This window comes from Cyprinodon variegatus, unplaced genomic scaffold (assembly GCF_000732505.1).
Source record: "Cyprinodon variegatus isolate N-32 unplaced genomic scaffold, C_variegatus-1.0 Scaffold1332, whole genome shotgun sequence".
Classification (NCBI taxonomy): Eukaryota; Metazoa; Chordata; class Actinopteri; order Cyprinodontiformes; family Cyprinodontidae; genus Cyprinodon; species Cyprinodon variegatus.
Genome location: NW_015151785.1, coordinates 158,593 through 175,631, shown reverse-complemented (window position 1 = coordinate 175,631; position 17,039 = coordinate 158,593). Strand labels below are relative to the sequence as shown.

Here is a 17,039-nt window from a genome sequence, read left to right as displayed (position 1 = left end):
TTAATCTTTAATCCTTGTTTCATCAGAGATTCTGGATTTCTTAATCCTGCTTTTGAAAATCGGATCCCAGAGCAGTATCAACTACCAGCATTAGCTACGATGAATAAAATGCTCATTTGTCATTTGTAGCTCAAGGTCAAGATCTAACAGAGAATCAGTGGGAATGCCTGAATATTGATGTTTATAGACCCTCACGATCCAATCTTAATAGCTGCTTTGGCAAAGAAGAATAAGATAGAAAATCACTCTACATACACAAAATTGGTCTAGATGGAAAGCAGTTCTAGAAGGCACCAACTTCAGTGGTTTGGGGAGAAATTTGATTTTTATATTTAAATGTATTGAAGCAATGTTACATTTGTATAAAATTTCCCAGCAAAATATTTTGAAATATGTGGAAATTTTTAGAAGCTGAAACCATTGTTAAGGCACCGTGTTTAAGAATCTATACAGCATCTCTGATCATTTTCTCTTTTCAGGCAGAGTCTGTCTATTGAAGGCTTCAGCTGTCCGCTTATCCTGAACACACACTTTAGCCAGAAGGTCTCCTCTGCTTCCAAGCCAGATAATAGTTCCTCAACAAAGATTTGGCTCTCTGCTGAGAGACATGCCCCTTATTTTTTGGGGAAAATATTTGGACTACTGGATGAATGCAAGCCCAAAGATGAAAGCAATGCAACGCAGGTATGAATACATTGACCCTCAAACAAGAAATATATTTAAAGCTCTAAATTGACAAACGTCTAAATGGTTAATAAACCGATTTATTAAGCATCAATTAATGGAAAAAAAGTTGAAGCAGGCAGAGAATTGATCACTTGGAACATGTAATGACAGCAGCTGTATACTATGTTTGCAGCAGTTTGGCTAAAAACCCCGAGGTTCTGCTCAGGTTTGGTTATTGTGCACAAGAACAAGAGTTCAAAAGGCTCATGTTAGTAATATTTATGAGCTCATATTTACAAAATTACAGCTGTAAATTTACAGATTGTGGTTCATTGCCTCAGGGTTCATCGCAATGTCTTAACAATAATGAGCATAAAGAATTACAAATACCCATGGTGGAGCACTTTAGTCAGCACGATTAAATGTGTTCTCCTTGTGTACTCTAGAGGTGTCATATATGATGAATTTACTTGTACTTTTATGTACTTGAAATATTAAAGCAAGTATAAATACTGGATTATTTTTATGGCATCTTTTAAGAAGTGTTTTAGCTGCTACTATCAATCCTACCTCCTCATTTGTCAAGATTTGCAAAAGGAAAACAAAAGTTTTCCTTTTGTAAAGTGTCAACTGACTTGAATTTAGATTTCCCAGCAATTGCATAAACAGGCATGTCCAATATTATTAAAACATCAGATCAGCTTGTTGCAGTCTAATCCATTCTTTTATTAAGTTTAAGATTCTATAACATACTGTCCAATTTGAATAACTTTTATAGTAAAATAAGTTTAGGTTTTTTTAGGCAATTCAAATGGTAATTTTTATCTAAGAGGTCCAGCTGATTGCAGTGACCCGCTGACTTTGCAGCAATCCTTCTTCCTTAGCATGCATGAGGGCATAGTGGAAAGAAAGAGTCTCCAGTTAACAGAAGAAAAATAGCTCATTTAGAGCCAGAGTATAAGCAGTCATCTACTAGACCTGCAAGAGAGGTTGATGGGATAGATGATGATGATAAAAACGCACAAACCATCAGTCCAGCTGTATAACCGTGGCATTCTGCAGCTACATGTGATGTACAAATTTAGCAGTTGTCTTTTAAGGGTGTCTAGATAGAGACCAAGTGGAGCTATGTCCCCTGTTCTTTAGAATGCAGGAGAAAACTAAAGGAACAAAAACAATTGGATTACTCCATGTAGTCACACTAAAGAGTCTGTTAAGTAAACATATTTTATTTTATTTATGCTTATTCAAATGTGTAGCACAAGCAATACCTACAAATTAGCAGGACATGAATTTAAGAAGAGGAACTGGCATAAATATTCACTTTGAGATGCAATGAAGCTTTTTTACAAATAAATATGCCAGAGATAAATCTAACGTGTTCATTTTATGTTATTCTGGTTCTTTTCGCTTACAGCTTGAAGGATCGAATGTTCTCTGCAGTTTTAGGACAAGACACTGTCTCTCTCTTCTGGAGGCCATTGAAGGACTTGGCCAGGCTGGCCATGTGGATCAGGATGTGGATGTGGTTGTCCAAAGAGTTTACTCCATCCCTATGGCAGATTGTTCTCCTCTGTCCTTTCGCAAGCACAAAGCCTCCCTTCGGTCCTCCACTGCTCCTCCTCCAGCAGAGAAAGGAAAAACCAGGTACTGCTAAACAGCCCGATAATTAGTGATCCAAGTGTGTGTGTGTTTGTGTGCGTGGGGGTTGGGGGGGGGTTGGTGGATTGGTGTTATCGTTTGTGCCAAAAACGATACACACACCCCCCCCATATTCTTCTATTTTAATCATTTGCTGCAATTAAATTTATTTTTTGGGTTGGATGTGCATGCTGACTTTTTTTTTCAGACCCCATATGTTTGTCCTTCGTGACATGATGTGTCTCAGTGGTCGAGCTATTGTTCACGGAGGAGCAGGCCCCACAGAGTGCTCTTGCTGTCTCCAGCCATATGGCATTCCTTGACAAAGGACACAAACATTTTTAATTGAATCCAGTCTTTCTCTTATTGTTCCTGCCGATTTCTCAGGAAATAGAGCAGTACGTTCATACAGTTTTGTGCACCAGCAAACTTGTGAACTAGTCTTGCTTAAATGGAGTCCCATTGTTTCTTTTTTTATTCATTTCAGTCCATTCGACTACTGATCGAGCTCTTCTTATATAATCACATGTAACACAGTGACTTAAGATATGATAAAAAAGAAGCAAAACATCAAAGAACAATTAAAAAATCTTGGGTAAAAGTAAAATATTACTAGACAGCTATAAGGCTAACAGTATGAATTACATAAGTGAGGGAAAGCATTTACATTTATTTGTCAGAAGATAGTAAAGATGAAGTATTAACTTACAATGAATTAGTTCAGAAATCTCTAATAGTGCCACACATTTGTTTTCCAAAATAGGTTTTTTGAGATTGTAGTGAAATGGAATAAAACAAACTTAAACTTACTTAAAAAATCATGAACAGATAAAGTTAATAATATAAAAATAAGATCAAATGAATGAAGTCAAAACAATTCAGCCCAAGTTTATAAGTTTTTAATCGGTGTTTACAAATGTCAATAGTTGCAGCTGATCTCTGGTGTACAGGTTGGTCCTTCCACATGCTGCAGCCAGAATAAACGAGTCACGGTTTTTGTCATGGTGGATAAATTCAAGTCAGGTTTGGCCAAAAACACTAAGCTGTATGTAAAAAAAGAAAGAAAAAAAAGCCCAGGATGAAGGGAAACTTTTTATTATTGCTTAAATCTTGAAAAGATAAAGAGAGCAGTAGATAAGAGATGTCCTCACCCTGAATAAATACAGAGACTTTTTGAAGATGCAAAATACTACTACTAATGAATAATAGGTAATTAATTGATTAAATTGTTCATTTGTTTATTTAATGATATATTTGTTTATTTGATTTTGTCCCTTTCAACTCTCCACATTCTAGAGCTGCTGTAATACATACATATATTTATAGGTGATCTGAAAATTTTGCATGGAAGAATGCTACATTGCTACAAAAATAAAACCACCACACATCACTCTAAGCCTCCACTTTTTAATTGGACCTAAATTGACAGTTGTGGAATAACAAAGTTGGAATCACGTATTCAAGAAAGCGGTTAAGCAAACCTAGCGCCGTGCGAGAGAAATCCAAGCATGTGTTTATTTAAACATGAACTGGAATATTTGGAAACTGAGCTACATTTTGTCATAGTTTTTTCTACCCTGTTTGTGGTAAGATGACTTTATAAATGTTCATGATTGTAGGGGCTTACTTTAGAACAATGCTTTCTTTATTTGGTTGCAAAATAAAACCAGAGCTGATCCTTCTTTCTTTAATGTTCAAACGATTCAAACAGCTCATATCATCTCTTGGAAGTCTGTATTTATTAAGGAGACATTTCCTTGCAAAAAAAAAAAAATAGAAAAGTTAAAAAGGCTTTGCCCAAATGCCCAAATACATTCCTTTCTTTAAAGTCTTCCTCTCAGGTATTGACCAGTCAGTGGCGGCCGGCCCATAGGGTGCGCTGGGGCACCACCCTCCCTTATAAGAAGAGAGAAACGTAAAATATATTTTTTACAAATTAACTCATAAATGTCAGTTTTACTCTCTAGAGTGTGTACCTATAAGCAAAACAAATTATATAAACTACATTTACCTACCTACTGTCATTCATTTGTGGATTTCCACAGACAGTAATAAATTACAGTAGTAAATTAAATCATTACTGTTAAATTGTATTTATTGTTCAATTATTTATTTGAATTCTTATTCTGGATTAGTTGGAGACATACACTAGGCTATATCAGCCCCACCAAAAATATTTTTCACCAGCCGCCACTGTGACCAGTTTAGAGCAGATACAAATATATTTCTGTTTTCTTTCATTTGAACAGGAACCGATTGTAATCTAAGCTCTATACATACTGTTTGATCTGGTATAACTGAAGGGCCCCGATCTCCTCACCAGCATGTTTCTGTGGTCCAACCAAATCATTTCACAGAAACATAACACAGCAGCTCATGAAGTGCACCACTTTTTTGCAGATTTTTTGTTCCCTTCTGTCTCTGTGCCCCACGAATCCAAACAATGCCCCACGGATCATTAAAAAACAGCCAGCATGGATTCAAAGCAAGCAAAGTCCCACTTAATGACCACACTGCACACCATACCCTTAAACCAGAACATATAGAGGATCTTGATATAAAAACAAATGGAATAAACTGCATTTAAAGAACAGAAAAACACAGCAGCAAAGGCTGTGGGATGGTTTATAGGTACTGGGTGAGGCCGTAAGAGGTGATTCTCAGAGTGATCTGTGGTGCTTGTTGAAGTTTTTTTTTTCTTTTTCTTTTAGGGATGAGTGATAAGCTGCACTTTCCTAATGTCGCGTGATGTTTTTGCAAGGCTCAAAGATGATCAATACTTTATCTGATTTCTGTCCTCCTGAACTCATATCATTGGTAGTTTTCTGTATTCTGTTCTGTTTCATTGATTGGTTATTCCCAAATCTGCCCCACCTGCTCTATATGCTCTGTGTGCCTCCAAACCTGATTGTTTTCCCATGAGAGACTTTAATTTGTATTTCCCCCTACTCAATGTGTGTTTTACTTTGGAACCCATCTCTCTTCCTGTCAGACCCAAACTCTAATTGATTGAGATGGCTGTGTATGCTTATTTTCTGACCTAAAGTACCCTACATTTCTTGGTTCAAAAGCCAAATAGCTGGATCTGTCATACCTACACAGCAATTTCCTATGATCTCTAAAAAATAAAAAAAAATTCGAATGAGTTAAGAATGAATCATTTTTAGCCATTATGAAATGGGGATTATTTTAGTCTTCTGATACCAAAATAGCTGAGCTTTAAATTGCCTGGAAGATTACTGATATTGGTTATAATTAGCTATAAGTCTCCTGTCTCCTGTTGGGGGTCTCCTGTTGTGGTTAATGAACCACCGAATGAGGCATTTGAAGCAAATCTGACCTTTGATTGCCTGAACCACTTTCTGGCTGTTTTTTTTTTTTTGTTTCCTTTGCTTAGTAATAAAAGTATTGGTTTATCTAAAGGGGGGGTTCCGGTCAGCTGACAAACTAACTGACTTGACGGGCTGTGGTTGTCACAGGACTCTCTGGCCATGCTGCTTCTGTAGCTGTAAACAAACAGCACCCTGTGACCGGAAACGGTGCCTCTGATTCTCTCTGACAGAGCAGATTTAACAGACTCTGTTTGGAGTGAAAGGTTGGGGAACGGAGGTGGGGCAGAGGTTAGGATGAAGGAGGAAACCTGTTGGCTATTGTAACAAACTGGGGTATTGCTTACAGTGAGTGTTTCTATTGAAGTTCAGATCGTTTTCAGAACTTTTGTCTTATTACTTAAAAAAAGTCCATAATCTATGGTACTTTTCCAGGATGTGTGCCTGCTCTGAATTGTAGTTTACTCTGCAGCCCACTGGCCTCCCTTTCTGTAAAGACAAGGACACTTTGTACCTCTCATGTTGTGTCCCCTGTGTCTGACTCACTCCCCTGGTCAGCAAATCTTTTTTTTCATCCTTTTGTTTTTTTAAACCTCTCCATTGAAAACTCAAGGGAGATCTGTACGATAGGAGACGCAAGTTCCTGTAAATTTCGAAGAGAATAAACAAGAAGATTAACTGTTTGCAGGAAGCAAGGGGAGGCAAGTTGTTGTTTTTTTTTTCTTCTTCTTCTTGGTTTAGAGGGAACACAATGTGCTGCTGGGATCCTGTTACAACCATGTTTATCACTCTGCCTTCACTGATTGGTGGACAAAGTGTAGGAAGGAATCCTCCATGCCCGCCCTCCTCCAATGAAATCTCTCCTCTGAGTTCTCGGTGTGTGGCTCGCTTACTTATAGTGTGTTGCCAAGTAATGTGCTTGTGCTCTGGCCTTTCATGCGCTCAAAGTGTGACTGTGTGTGTGTGTTAAAGAGGAGATATGTTTGTGGGTGTTTGCTCAGACTAAGAGTGTCGAACTTCCTGGAAGAAAATCTGAGTTGCCGAGAATTCTGCGATCACTCACAATAACAAATTCCTGAAAACGGTCAGTGACCCAGTGCAGCCTGTGGCTTAGGGTTTTTTGGGAGTAAAGGGTCATCGTTTTGGGGGGGGTGGGCAATGGACAGTAGATGAAGCCAAAAAGCCACCTTTTTGCAGGGAGATGGTGTTGTTTATGCCAAATCAACCCTTTCTGTCTGTTAGATTTGATATCCTATCAGGTATCAGGCTGGTTTTCAAGCTTTTACATGCTGCAACAGAAATGGAAGTGTATACATTTTTCCAACTGAAGAAAACTTAGCAGCTGCCTTCATGTTTTGGGAAACAACAAATATCACTCAGTAACCCTTACACAACTGTACTTTGTCCATAAAGTATTTGGTTCTGCTGATATGTCCAAGCAGTAAGCCATTGATTAAGATATCCAAAAGCCCTTAAAATAGGACAATCCTTTATTGTAGCCGGTATTTATATTCTGTTGATATTTTGATCTAAGTCCAGTTTTTGTCTGTTACATCTTACTACATTTTAGAAGACTGTAATCAAGAAGTGGATCAGCTGGTCCACTTTGGAGGAAGTAAAGGACCACCGAAGAACCTCCTCTAACCCCATCTCACCTACACTGCCTCCCCTACCATCCTAACGACACTCTTTCTGCTGTGGATCACTTCCAGTTCCTAGGAACTTCCCTCCGTTGGGACCTGTGATGGTACCATAAACACGGTTCTGCAGAAGGCTCAGCTTAGAATGTTGTCCTGTGACGCCTCAAGGAGTTCATAGTAATATTGCGTAAAAAGCTTTGGGGTTCTTGAACTTGAAAAGCACCATCTAAGTACAGTAGATTTACCATTTACTATCCACGACTTGTCTAGAGTCTAAAAAAAAGGACAGCTAACATCTCTGCAGACCCCACACATCCTGGGCACAAAACGTTTGGGCTTTACCGTCAGGTCGCTGCTACCAAGGGCTGTTTGCAAAAATTAGTCGCGAAAAGAGACAGTTCCTTTCCCCAGGCTTTCATTCTGATGAAAACGATAAATACCTCACCCGGAGTGCTCAGCTACACTGTTGTGAGACAAAATATGTTTATTGCATTTTATCACTCAAAGCCCACCCATTCCTTTTCTGTAGAAGTTAATCCGATTACTGTGTACCTAAGGTGATGTTGGAGCTCTATAACCAAAGTCAAGTTGTCGACTGTACCAAATCAAGGCTAAATGAATCAAATTCACATTTTGAGACTGAATTTACTTTGTTTATTTAGACTGTTGCAATTCTTTGAGCAGTAAAACTATGTTTTCCAGCCTCTTGCATTTGTTAAGGAAAAATAAAATCCAGCCTAGAATAGAATGAAATTACTGTCTGACTTACAGACAGATTATCTTTTTTAATGTGAAACAACTTGATATGAAATATCCATTTTAAGTTTTTAAAACGTACGTAAACTGGATGTTCTTCTACACAGAGTAAAAATCTCAACTACCACACTCATTAGCACCCTTAACTATTCTTACAAAGCAAATGTAACTGGTCCTTTGTTATGTTTGATTTAATAACAACATCAACAAACTATTATTCAATAACAAAAAATGTTCACTGCAAATTTTTTCTGAAATCAACATCTGTGCATCACTGCCATCAAATGACAACCATCATTTTACTTAATTAGGTACTGATTATGTGATCACTTTAACCCTACAGCAGGGTGAAAAACTAGTGAAGAGCATGCCAAGATCAATTTAAGCTGTGATTAACTGTTTTACAAGTGTTATTAGACATGCTGAATCCTGTATGCACAGGTGATAGGGACTTATACCACCAGCTACTGCTTATTGAGCTCAATCTTACTTAAAATCATGAGGATTGTGTTGTTTAAAAATGAAGAGTTTAATTTGCATTATTTGAGACCTGTGGGAGATGGAATTATTTTCGTCTCCTGTAAATTTTCAATACCGAGATGTAAGATGTTGTTTTAGGTTTACCATAAGTTTTATAAGCTTTGATTTCCAGTTTATTTTCTTGGAAAGCTTCTGCCTATGTAGTTTTACTGTACATCCAGAATGTCTGCTCCCAGAGACAGTTTTCTCTGTTCTTTGTTTTTGTTTTCCAGCTAAGCTTTAGATAATCACTCCAAGTTTTACTGCTTGACAGTCTGGTTGTTTTTAACGTTAAAAGTCATTTATTTTACAACGTCTTTGGAAGTCAGCAATGACATATTTCGACATAAATCAAAGCACAGATAGGTTTAGAGAGAAACGTCTCAATTTATGCAGAACATTTAAGATGGCTGCAGGCCCTCTGTACTGTTACAGTCTTATGAGGTGAGAATTTTTTTTTTCTTTTAAAAAAATCTTGGTTTGGGCTTTTATATAATGCTTTATATCAATTTGCCTATTTATTAGTCTTAGTTATATTAAAGGTAAAATAATAGACGGCTAATTTTTGATGGAATTCCTCAATATTTTCAGTTTTTACAAGACTAAGACTGTTTTTGACTAAACCACTGGATATATCTTCTGTGCAGATATGAACCCTAATAGCCATGTTTTTTTTTGTCTTAAGTCAAGAAATGTTCATTCAGATCATTTCAGAAACAATATGCACTTTATTTCAGAAGATCAAAGGTCTTCAAAGTATATTTGACACAATCCTTATCAGTTTCACTAATGTTTGCAAGGATTGCTTTAATCAAACTGAGATTGTTAACTTAGCTATAATTGTTTTGAAGTTTTGAATATTTTTAAAGTATCTGGAAAAATAATTCCAAGTTTAAAATTACATTTGATAAAGAAAAACCTACACATATTCCATTTTGGGTTTTCATTGTATACATTTAATGGCTAATGAGGAGGCATGATTACAGTAAATTACCGATATATAGGTGTGTGTGTATGAATGAATATATATATACACATACATCTATATATATATATATATATATATATATATATATATATATATATATATATATATATATATATATATATATGATTTTTTTTTTTAAGATTATGTTGTCAAAACCACAAAAAAAACGTTTCTGTTGTACGTCGTTCTACATAGCTTAGAGAGTAATGCAATACTGCCCCTCCCCCACATGTTGCTGTGCATCCTGCCATATTTTGCCCAAGGTTGGAGGGCAAAGTTGGCGGTTTAGCGATTTCTCCAGTCGTACAAAAAAAAGGACCAACCATCACAGGTGGGAACTAAAGGAGCACCATCCATGACTTAATAAGGGATCACAGTTCTGCAAGCTTGTTATACTAACAGTATAAAAGTGGCTGAACCTAACAGTTAATCAGCTTAAAAACTAACTTTATTACACTATAAAGAGGAAAATAGTAGCGCAGTGTAATACTTCCCTCAATGAATGCATAGAACTACTGCTATATTTATTCTAAATTTTTGGTCTTTTTATCATGTCAAACAAACAATATATAAATGAATGTATAGGTATTGTAAAAGTAATTATTCATTAGTTGTCAAATAGTTATGGGATAACATTTAAATCAAAGCAACTGGATCGTATAGCGATTATTGCAGTGTTAATGCAAATACCTTGGTATTAACACAAACTATCATGATATGTCATTTTACTATCATACTGGGAGACTAGTTTGGTCTCCACCTAGTGTTAAACCTTTGTTTGCTTGTCATCTGTTTTTGTTTTAATCCCACAGCAAATGTTATCACTGCAATGGGTTGTATATGTCTGATTTGGTACTATGAATACACTGACTAAAGTAAACAGCTGAGAATAGACCCGGTTGATCATGGTCAGACTACTAAAGTAAAGTCAGGAATGTTATTTTCATATCTTCATCGCCTTCTCTGAAGACAAACACAAACTCCAAGTTTAGCAACAGAAAACATTCATAGCTCCAATCAGGTGGTTGAAAGCCTCAAATATCTCTAGCGTCTGGGGTGTGTGGATACATGCACAGGCTTGGTGGACAGTCTACCCGTCTTGCTATTTTTTTTTCTATCTTCCTCCTCCTCCTCCTCGTCTTCTCTGACCATGCTTGTCAAACAAGAGTACATGAACTCCACTGTTTACTCTCGGGTTGTGCAGGACTTTGTCTGGGCTTGACTCTCACTGATACTGAAGCTTTTAGCCGTTGAGGGTCTAAGCTTGCTGGGAGCAACAGAGTGCAAGAATAGTCGACTCCTCACTCCCTCCATAACTCTGTAGAGCAAAGGTCTGCTCTGTCAGCAGCAGCCTGTCAAACCAGCTCCTGGCATTAACACAGAAATGTCACAACTAAGTATCAACCCTGCATTGTTTGTGTGACACAGCACAATGTGACGTTTCATTACAGTAATTAAAAAAAAAAGTCCTCTGATTTTTCAAATCAGTTTTTTGGAAACCATGATAGGTATTTCAGCTTTCCTTTGTAGGTCAACTCTTACTTCAGTTAAGTTTGCACTATATTTGCTTAATTCAGATATTTTGCAATATAATGTCAAAGTAATATATTTTCTTTATTTAACCCAACCAGGCCCTGATATTCTGATGGTTTGGGCTTCTTAAAACGGGTGCAAACCTGTTAATATGCTCATAACAGATCTTCAAAGACGGTGCAAAGTGTTAAGCATTTGCATTTCAGCAGACAACATGTGTAAACATAATCTAGTGACTAAACCATGCAAATCATTTGTGGAAGATATGCATATATATTTACCACACATAAACAGATCTTCCAAATCTGGAACTTGGCTGCGGCTTCAGTTTTTTGTTGCTTTTTTAGTACTTCTGAAAGTCTGATTCAAACTGACAAGCAAAAATATCTGCGGTCATTGTGGGCACTAAAAGAAAGAATGGGTACAACGCCAGAGAATGAAGAGAGATTTTGTGTGCATGTAAACATATTCAGACCATCAGAAATAACAATAGTAGAGTAATAATAATGCTGTATAGTAGAAAACCTTTAAACAATTAAACCAAAAAAAAAAAATGACTCAGCTTATTGTGGCACTTTTATAAGAAACAAAGTATCAAAAGAGCATCTAAAACGTAACTGTATATGAAGCATGGTTGCACTATAAACTTTATCTAGTATTGTTTTTTTTAATCAATTATCATTCTTGCAACTTTTAGCTGCATGGCTTTGAACCTCCCTTTTTTTTCAGCCACTCTGAATCTCCCTATAGGTCACAATATCTGCTAATTTTTTCCTCAGATTTGAAATTGGCCAGCTCCTCCCTCTTTTTTGAAAAACACTATCCCTGTAGCATAATACTGCCATTTTATTGCTTCATATTGTAGAGCTTCCCCAGTGCAATTCAGTCTATTTTTGCCCTAGGCATAGTTCAACTGAGTTTTTCAATATCAATATATCTGTAAAATACAGTGAAGCATGTGATTGTAAAGTGAAAAATGGGAATACCGTATTTTCACGACTATAAGGCGCACTTAAACGTCTTTTTTTCCCCTCAAAATGTGCGGTGCGCCCTATGGTGCGGTGCGCCCTATGTGTTGTAACTGCGACTTTTGAGACCACCTCATTGAGGAGATGATGAAAGAGTGGCTGAATGTAAGGAGACCAGCTGTTTTTTTTCCACTCATCACCATTAATCTGTAACTCCATGCGTGCCCATCTCACAGCTGATGTGAAAAACATGGGGAAACAAATTAACCCTGTGCTCGCTGTTCAACCGCTCAACATCGGTGTGAACCGGACCCAGCAGGTGCAGCAGAAGCAGCGAGTTTACATGCAAAGTCAATGGTTGACGCGCGTATAGGTGCAGCAAAAGGTCCTGCAGCGCGTTTTGAGCCGCAGGTGCAGCACGTCGGGATCGTTTAAGCATCTGAAGCGCCGCCAACGCGCTGCTGCTGCTCGAGATGGAAAATTTTAAGTTTTGCTGCTGGACGCGCCGCATCAACCAATCAGAGAAGCTGATCTGGGAGCTGACAGCAAGACAGACACAGCGCTCTGATGAAAGAGGAGATGATGAAAGCGTGGCTGAGGGAGGTGTAGCCTATGTGAGGAGACCAGGTGTTTTTTTCCACGCATCACCATCGCTGCGTGCCCATCTCACAGCCGATGTGAAAAAAAAGGTGAATCAATGAACGCTGTGCTCGCCGTTATCCCGGGGGGTCTGACAAAGGAACTTCAACCGCTCAACATCGGTGTGACGCGCCCGTTCAAAGTAAGGCTGCGAGCGGCGTGGGAGCGATGGATGACCGACAGAGACCACAGTTTCAGGATAAGTGGAAGGCAGCGCCGGGCAAGTTACGCCACAGTTTGCGGATGGATTGTAGATGCTTGGACTAACGTGTCTGCTGGCTCTGTTCTTCAAGCTTTTGCAAAAGCCGGCATTATTTCTGAGGAGCTGCGCTGCACGGAAAGTGACTGACAGCGCAGAAGGGGAAACTGGCATGTCTGATTTAGCGCAGCTGTTTAATTCAGAAACAGAGGATGATGACTTTGATGGGTTTGATTAATACTTTGTAATAAATAGCCTACATGAATAAAGCACAATCATACTCAGTTTTGCTCCCGCTCTATTTTTCTACCTGAAAACTTAATTCAACAGCAGCCTCTGGGCGCGTCTCCTCCTCTTCACCGCGGTGGCTGGCAGGTGTTTTTTCATCTAAATAATCTTAATCTTGCAGCTATATTTGCTGTGATCAGTGGGAATAAAGTAGTTTTAATATGTTTTTAAGTGAGAAAGGCCACCTGAAAACTTCATAATTGCAGTCAGTTCATCCAGATTATCTATTTCTGTCGGAGGCGCTCAGACCCCCACATACCAGCGGTGCACCGACAGCAGAAATCCTTTCGTTCACCGCGGCTGCTGGCAGGTGTTTTTCATCTAAATAATTGAAACTGCAGGCACCAGGATACCGGTAATAAAAGCGAACATATTCTGTCGGCAGGTTTCAGGATTTTAAGTTAATTTAGGAGTGACCACAGCGCTGTGTCATCTGCGATGTGTCTGTCTCACGGCCAGCTGCCAGGTTTGATTAATACTTTGTAATAAATACATGAATAAAGCACAGTCATACTCAGTTTTGCCCCCGCTGTATTTTTAAATACGCAGTAGAGGTATTTAAAGGTAGTAGAGGACATGTACCTGTATATAAAAAACGCGCCCTATAGTCCGGTGCGCCTTATGTGTGTGTTAAATACAGAAATGGGACACATAACTGAGAGTGCGCCTTTTAGTACGGTGCGCCTTATGGTCGTGAAAATACGGTACATAAAAATGCCTTATTTCTCTTAGGAATTATGATCAACATGTTATATATTGTTTGTTTTTTTTGTTTGTTTGTTTTTTTTCAGGTTATGTGTGCTCATCCAGGATAGCTTTGGGATTTTTAGCGTGCTCCAGCTCCATCCTCTTTCCAACAGCGACGAGCTCCACCAGTACTGCCAGATGTGGCAGGGCAGAGCCTGTGTGCTGAGGGGCATAAAAGTGGTGCAGCGGGTCACTCGAGAACGGTGAGATTTTCAGTCTTTAGTATCAGGCCAGTTTCTCAGGTGAAATTAGCTTTGTATTTTACCAGAAACAATTTGCAGTATGACTCCATTTCTTGTAAAAGCAAGGTTATCTCTCTCCATCTTTAACATTCTAGGGTAACAGCCTCGGGTAAATGCCTCAGAGAGTCAGTTGCTGATAAGAAGTGATAGGAAGCACCCTCAGAGCCAGGAGCCCTCAGCATAAACCCTCCTCAAATACATATCTGATTTAATTAAATGCATTTTGGCAAATACAGCGGATATAATAATTACATCCCCATTTTTTATTGTTAACATTATTTTAAATTAAACATTTGACCTGAAGTTTCCACCAGGTGTGGGTAACAAACTAAGTAATCCATATATAGAAAGACGCCAAAACAAATAAACTCAGAAGTTAAGCTATGTGTGGTAATGTGAAATGAAACAGGAAAAAGAATGGAACACACTCACTGATATTTAATTAATATTTTGTACAACAGCCTTCTGTTAACAGCGAACGCTTCAAGACTCATCCTGTATGGAGAAACTAGTCACACGCTTTGATCAGGTGTGTTTAATACTGCATATCCTCGTCTGTCCCTTTTTAACGACCTAAAATGTGAACATGATGTTAGGAGTTTTCTTGGACCGTGTGATGATGTCCTGTCAGCGGTCTGTCTCTGTTTACAGGTAAGCTGATACCAAGGTTCATGGTGTCTGTTCCTCGTGAGTTTCCAGCTAACATCCCAGATTAGCAGCAGTTAGAAGAAGTGGTGTGAGGGCATTTAGAAATTGGCTGGGGAACATTTACTTCCATGATATTTTCAATGTCTGTCCCATAATAATCATGGAGGTTGACTTTGGTCAGAGTGTGATGGATGGACTATCTCCAATAGCTTTATTTACTCAAGTGGGAAAACACTCGGGGTTTTTCCACTTCAGTGGAACTTTCAGAATGCCTGCTAGACCTCTAAGCTTGTCCTAGAAATCCAAAGCGTCTGAGAGTCCTCTGTCCTGTTGGCAGTGTACTCATATTATTTTCAGGTCAAGGCTGATTTAATAGGACCAGAAGTTCATACAGTAGGTGTTTGGCTTTTAATTCAGACTTAAAAGTTAAAACAAAAAAATATGCCTTGTTCTTTTTACAAGTAGAAACCAAAACACCTTCATAGTGTATTATTGTTATGAAGTATCTAAAACATTTTAGGTCTTGCATATGAGGGTATATTAAGCAAGGTTTTTCTGTTAATGGTGTTCTTTGCACATGTACATCTTTAAAAAAGTGTTCAGATCTTATTGTGAAATCAAAAGTGTGAACTGCTGTTCTAATAGTGAGATACAGAAACCCACAGCATCAGTGAGTTAATCAGGCTTCACATCAAGCGTTTCTGACAGAATACATCTGTAAAAACTTAAAGCCATTGTTGAAACATTGCCCAAACCTTTCCTTATCTGTTATCTTTTTACGGGATACAATTTTAATCTTACCAAGATTGACATAAAACTTAACTAGGCCAGCTTCATTTTTTATATAATTTATTAGCAAATTATTAATATTAATAGTTTAACTTTTAATTAGCTGCCTTTATTGTTTCAAAAACAAATAAGAAAGGCTTTTTTTTTTTTGCAAGTAAAACAGTTTTACTATTTTCAATGTCGGCTATGATAAGTATAATCTAGATATAGACCAGTGTTAGGCTTATTTTTCTGCCAGCTTATTTCCAGGTTTTTGGCTCCTTTTTCTTTTCTTTAAGTCGGCATCAACTCTCAAAAACTTGATCACTGTTCACCCCCAGTTTAGCTTCTTTTTTGGTCTGCTTGTATCTCAGAAATGTAAAGCAGAGAAGAATTTCTTAGAGCTACTAGAATCTGGCAACAGCAGAACTCCGTCTCACATGAGCTTAGCGTAGTATTCCTATTGGAGCAGAATTATCTAAATGTTAAATACATATATAATTTTTCGTAGTTCAATACTTTATATATATATATATATATATATATATATATATTTGATGTTATTTGTTTATTATTGTTTTGATGGAAAAACTTCGACGTCCTTTAATTAATGTAGGTATTAAGAAATCTACGCAATAAGACATGCAGGTATGACTTTAATCAGCTAAACAGGTGACTAAATGTTTCCATAAGCTCTTAGTTTGGGGGGGTTGTATGTAACAGACAGACAAAAACTTCAGAGTGTGTTCAGCAGCTTTAAAGTAACTTGTGGTGGCTTTAGTTTTTACCGGCTTCTCACCAGTAGCACCTGGGTGTAGTTTCTTGAGCGGCACATAATACTGTCTGCCGCTGTGGTTCACATCAAAACTGCACAAAGCCTCCATCTCCTTATTTCTCTCACCTTGGCTCAAGAACTTCCATATTTTAAACCACCTTGGCCTTCAAGAGCTTTGAAAATGTGTGAACCGGTTCATTACTAAAGGGAAGCAGGTACTTTATATTTTTTGCTTTGAAACTGTAGAGCAGATGAAGCACAGCAATGATGCAAGTAGCACGCATACTCCCCCACCTTCTGACCTGCTTGTAAACTGCGGGCTACAAGCACACGTTGTCGTGATGGAAATTAGTTGGAAATTGTATTTAAGTTGGACAAAATAAAAAATCAGAAACTTTATTGTGAACCAATCAGATTGATATCTGGGTATTTCTGTCCGAATTCTATTAATCAAGGAAGACTGCAAACATTACGGGTTTATTTGTTTATTCTTTTTTTTTTTTTTTTACCCAATGCAATTTGCATCTTAGCTTCAAACAGATTATAGCAAAACTCTAATTATTAATTGAGGATAGGAGATCTATACGTGATCCAGCTGTCATCTTAGTCTGCTTTGAAGGAACCATTGCTTTCCTACAATTATGTTGCAGTAGTATATATATATATATATATATATATATATATATATATATA

At 37.8% G+C, this 17,039-nt stretch overlaps 1 protein-coding gene across 1 annotated transcript in view; it reads left to right on the top strand.

The window, feature by feature from the left end:
* Nucleotides 1-479: 479 nt before the first annotated feature.
* The window catches only part of spidr (scaffolding protein involved in DNA repair), a gene marked incomplete at its 5' end in the record, with an annotated part of 30,245 nt that continues 13,685 nt past the window's right edge, over nt 480-17,039 (top strand). Inside the window, 3 exons of the mRNA XM_015402299.1 lie at nt 480-684; nt 2,084-2,313; nt 13,958-14,116. Of these exons, the coding sequence (XP_015257785.1) occupies nt 480-684; nt 2,084-2,313; nt 13,958-14,116 (594 nt within the window). The remainder of the gene's footprint in view (nt 685-2,083; nt 2,314-13,957; nt 14,117-17,039) is intronic.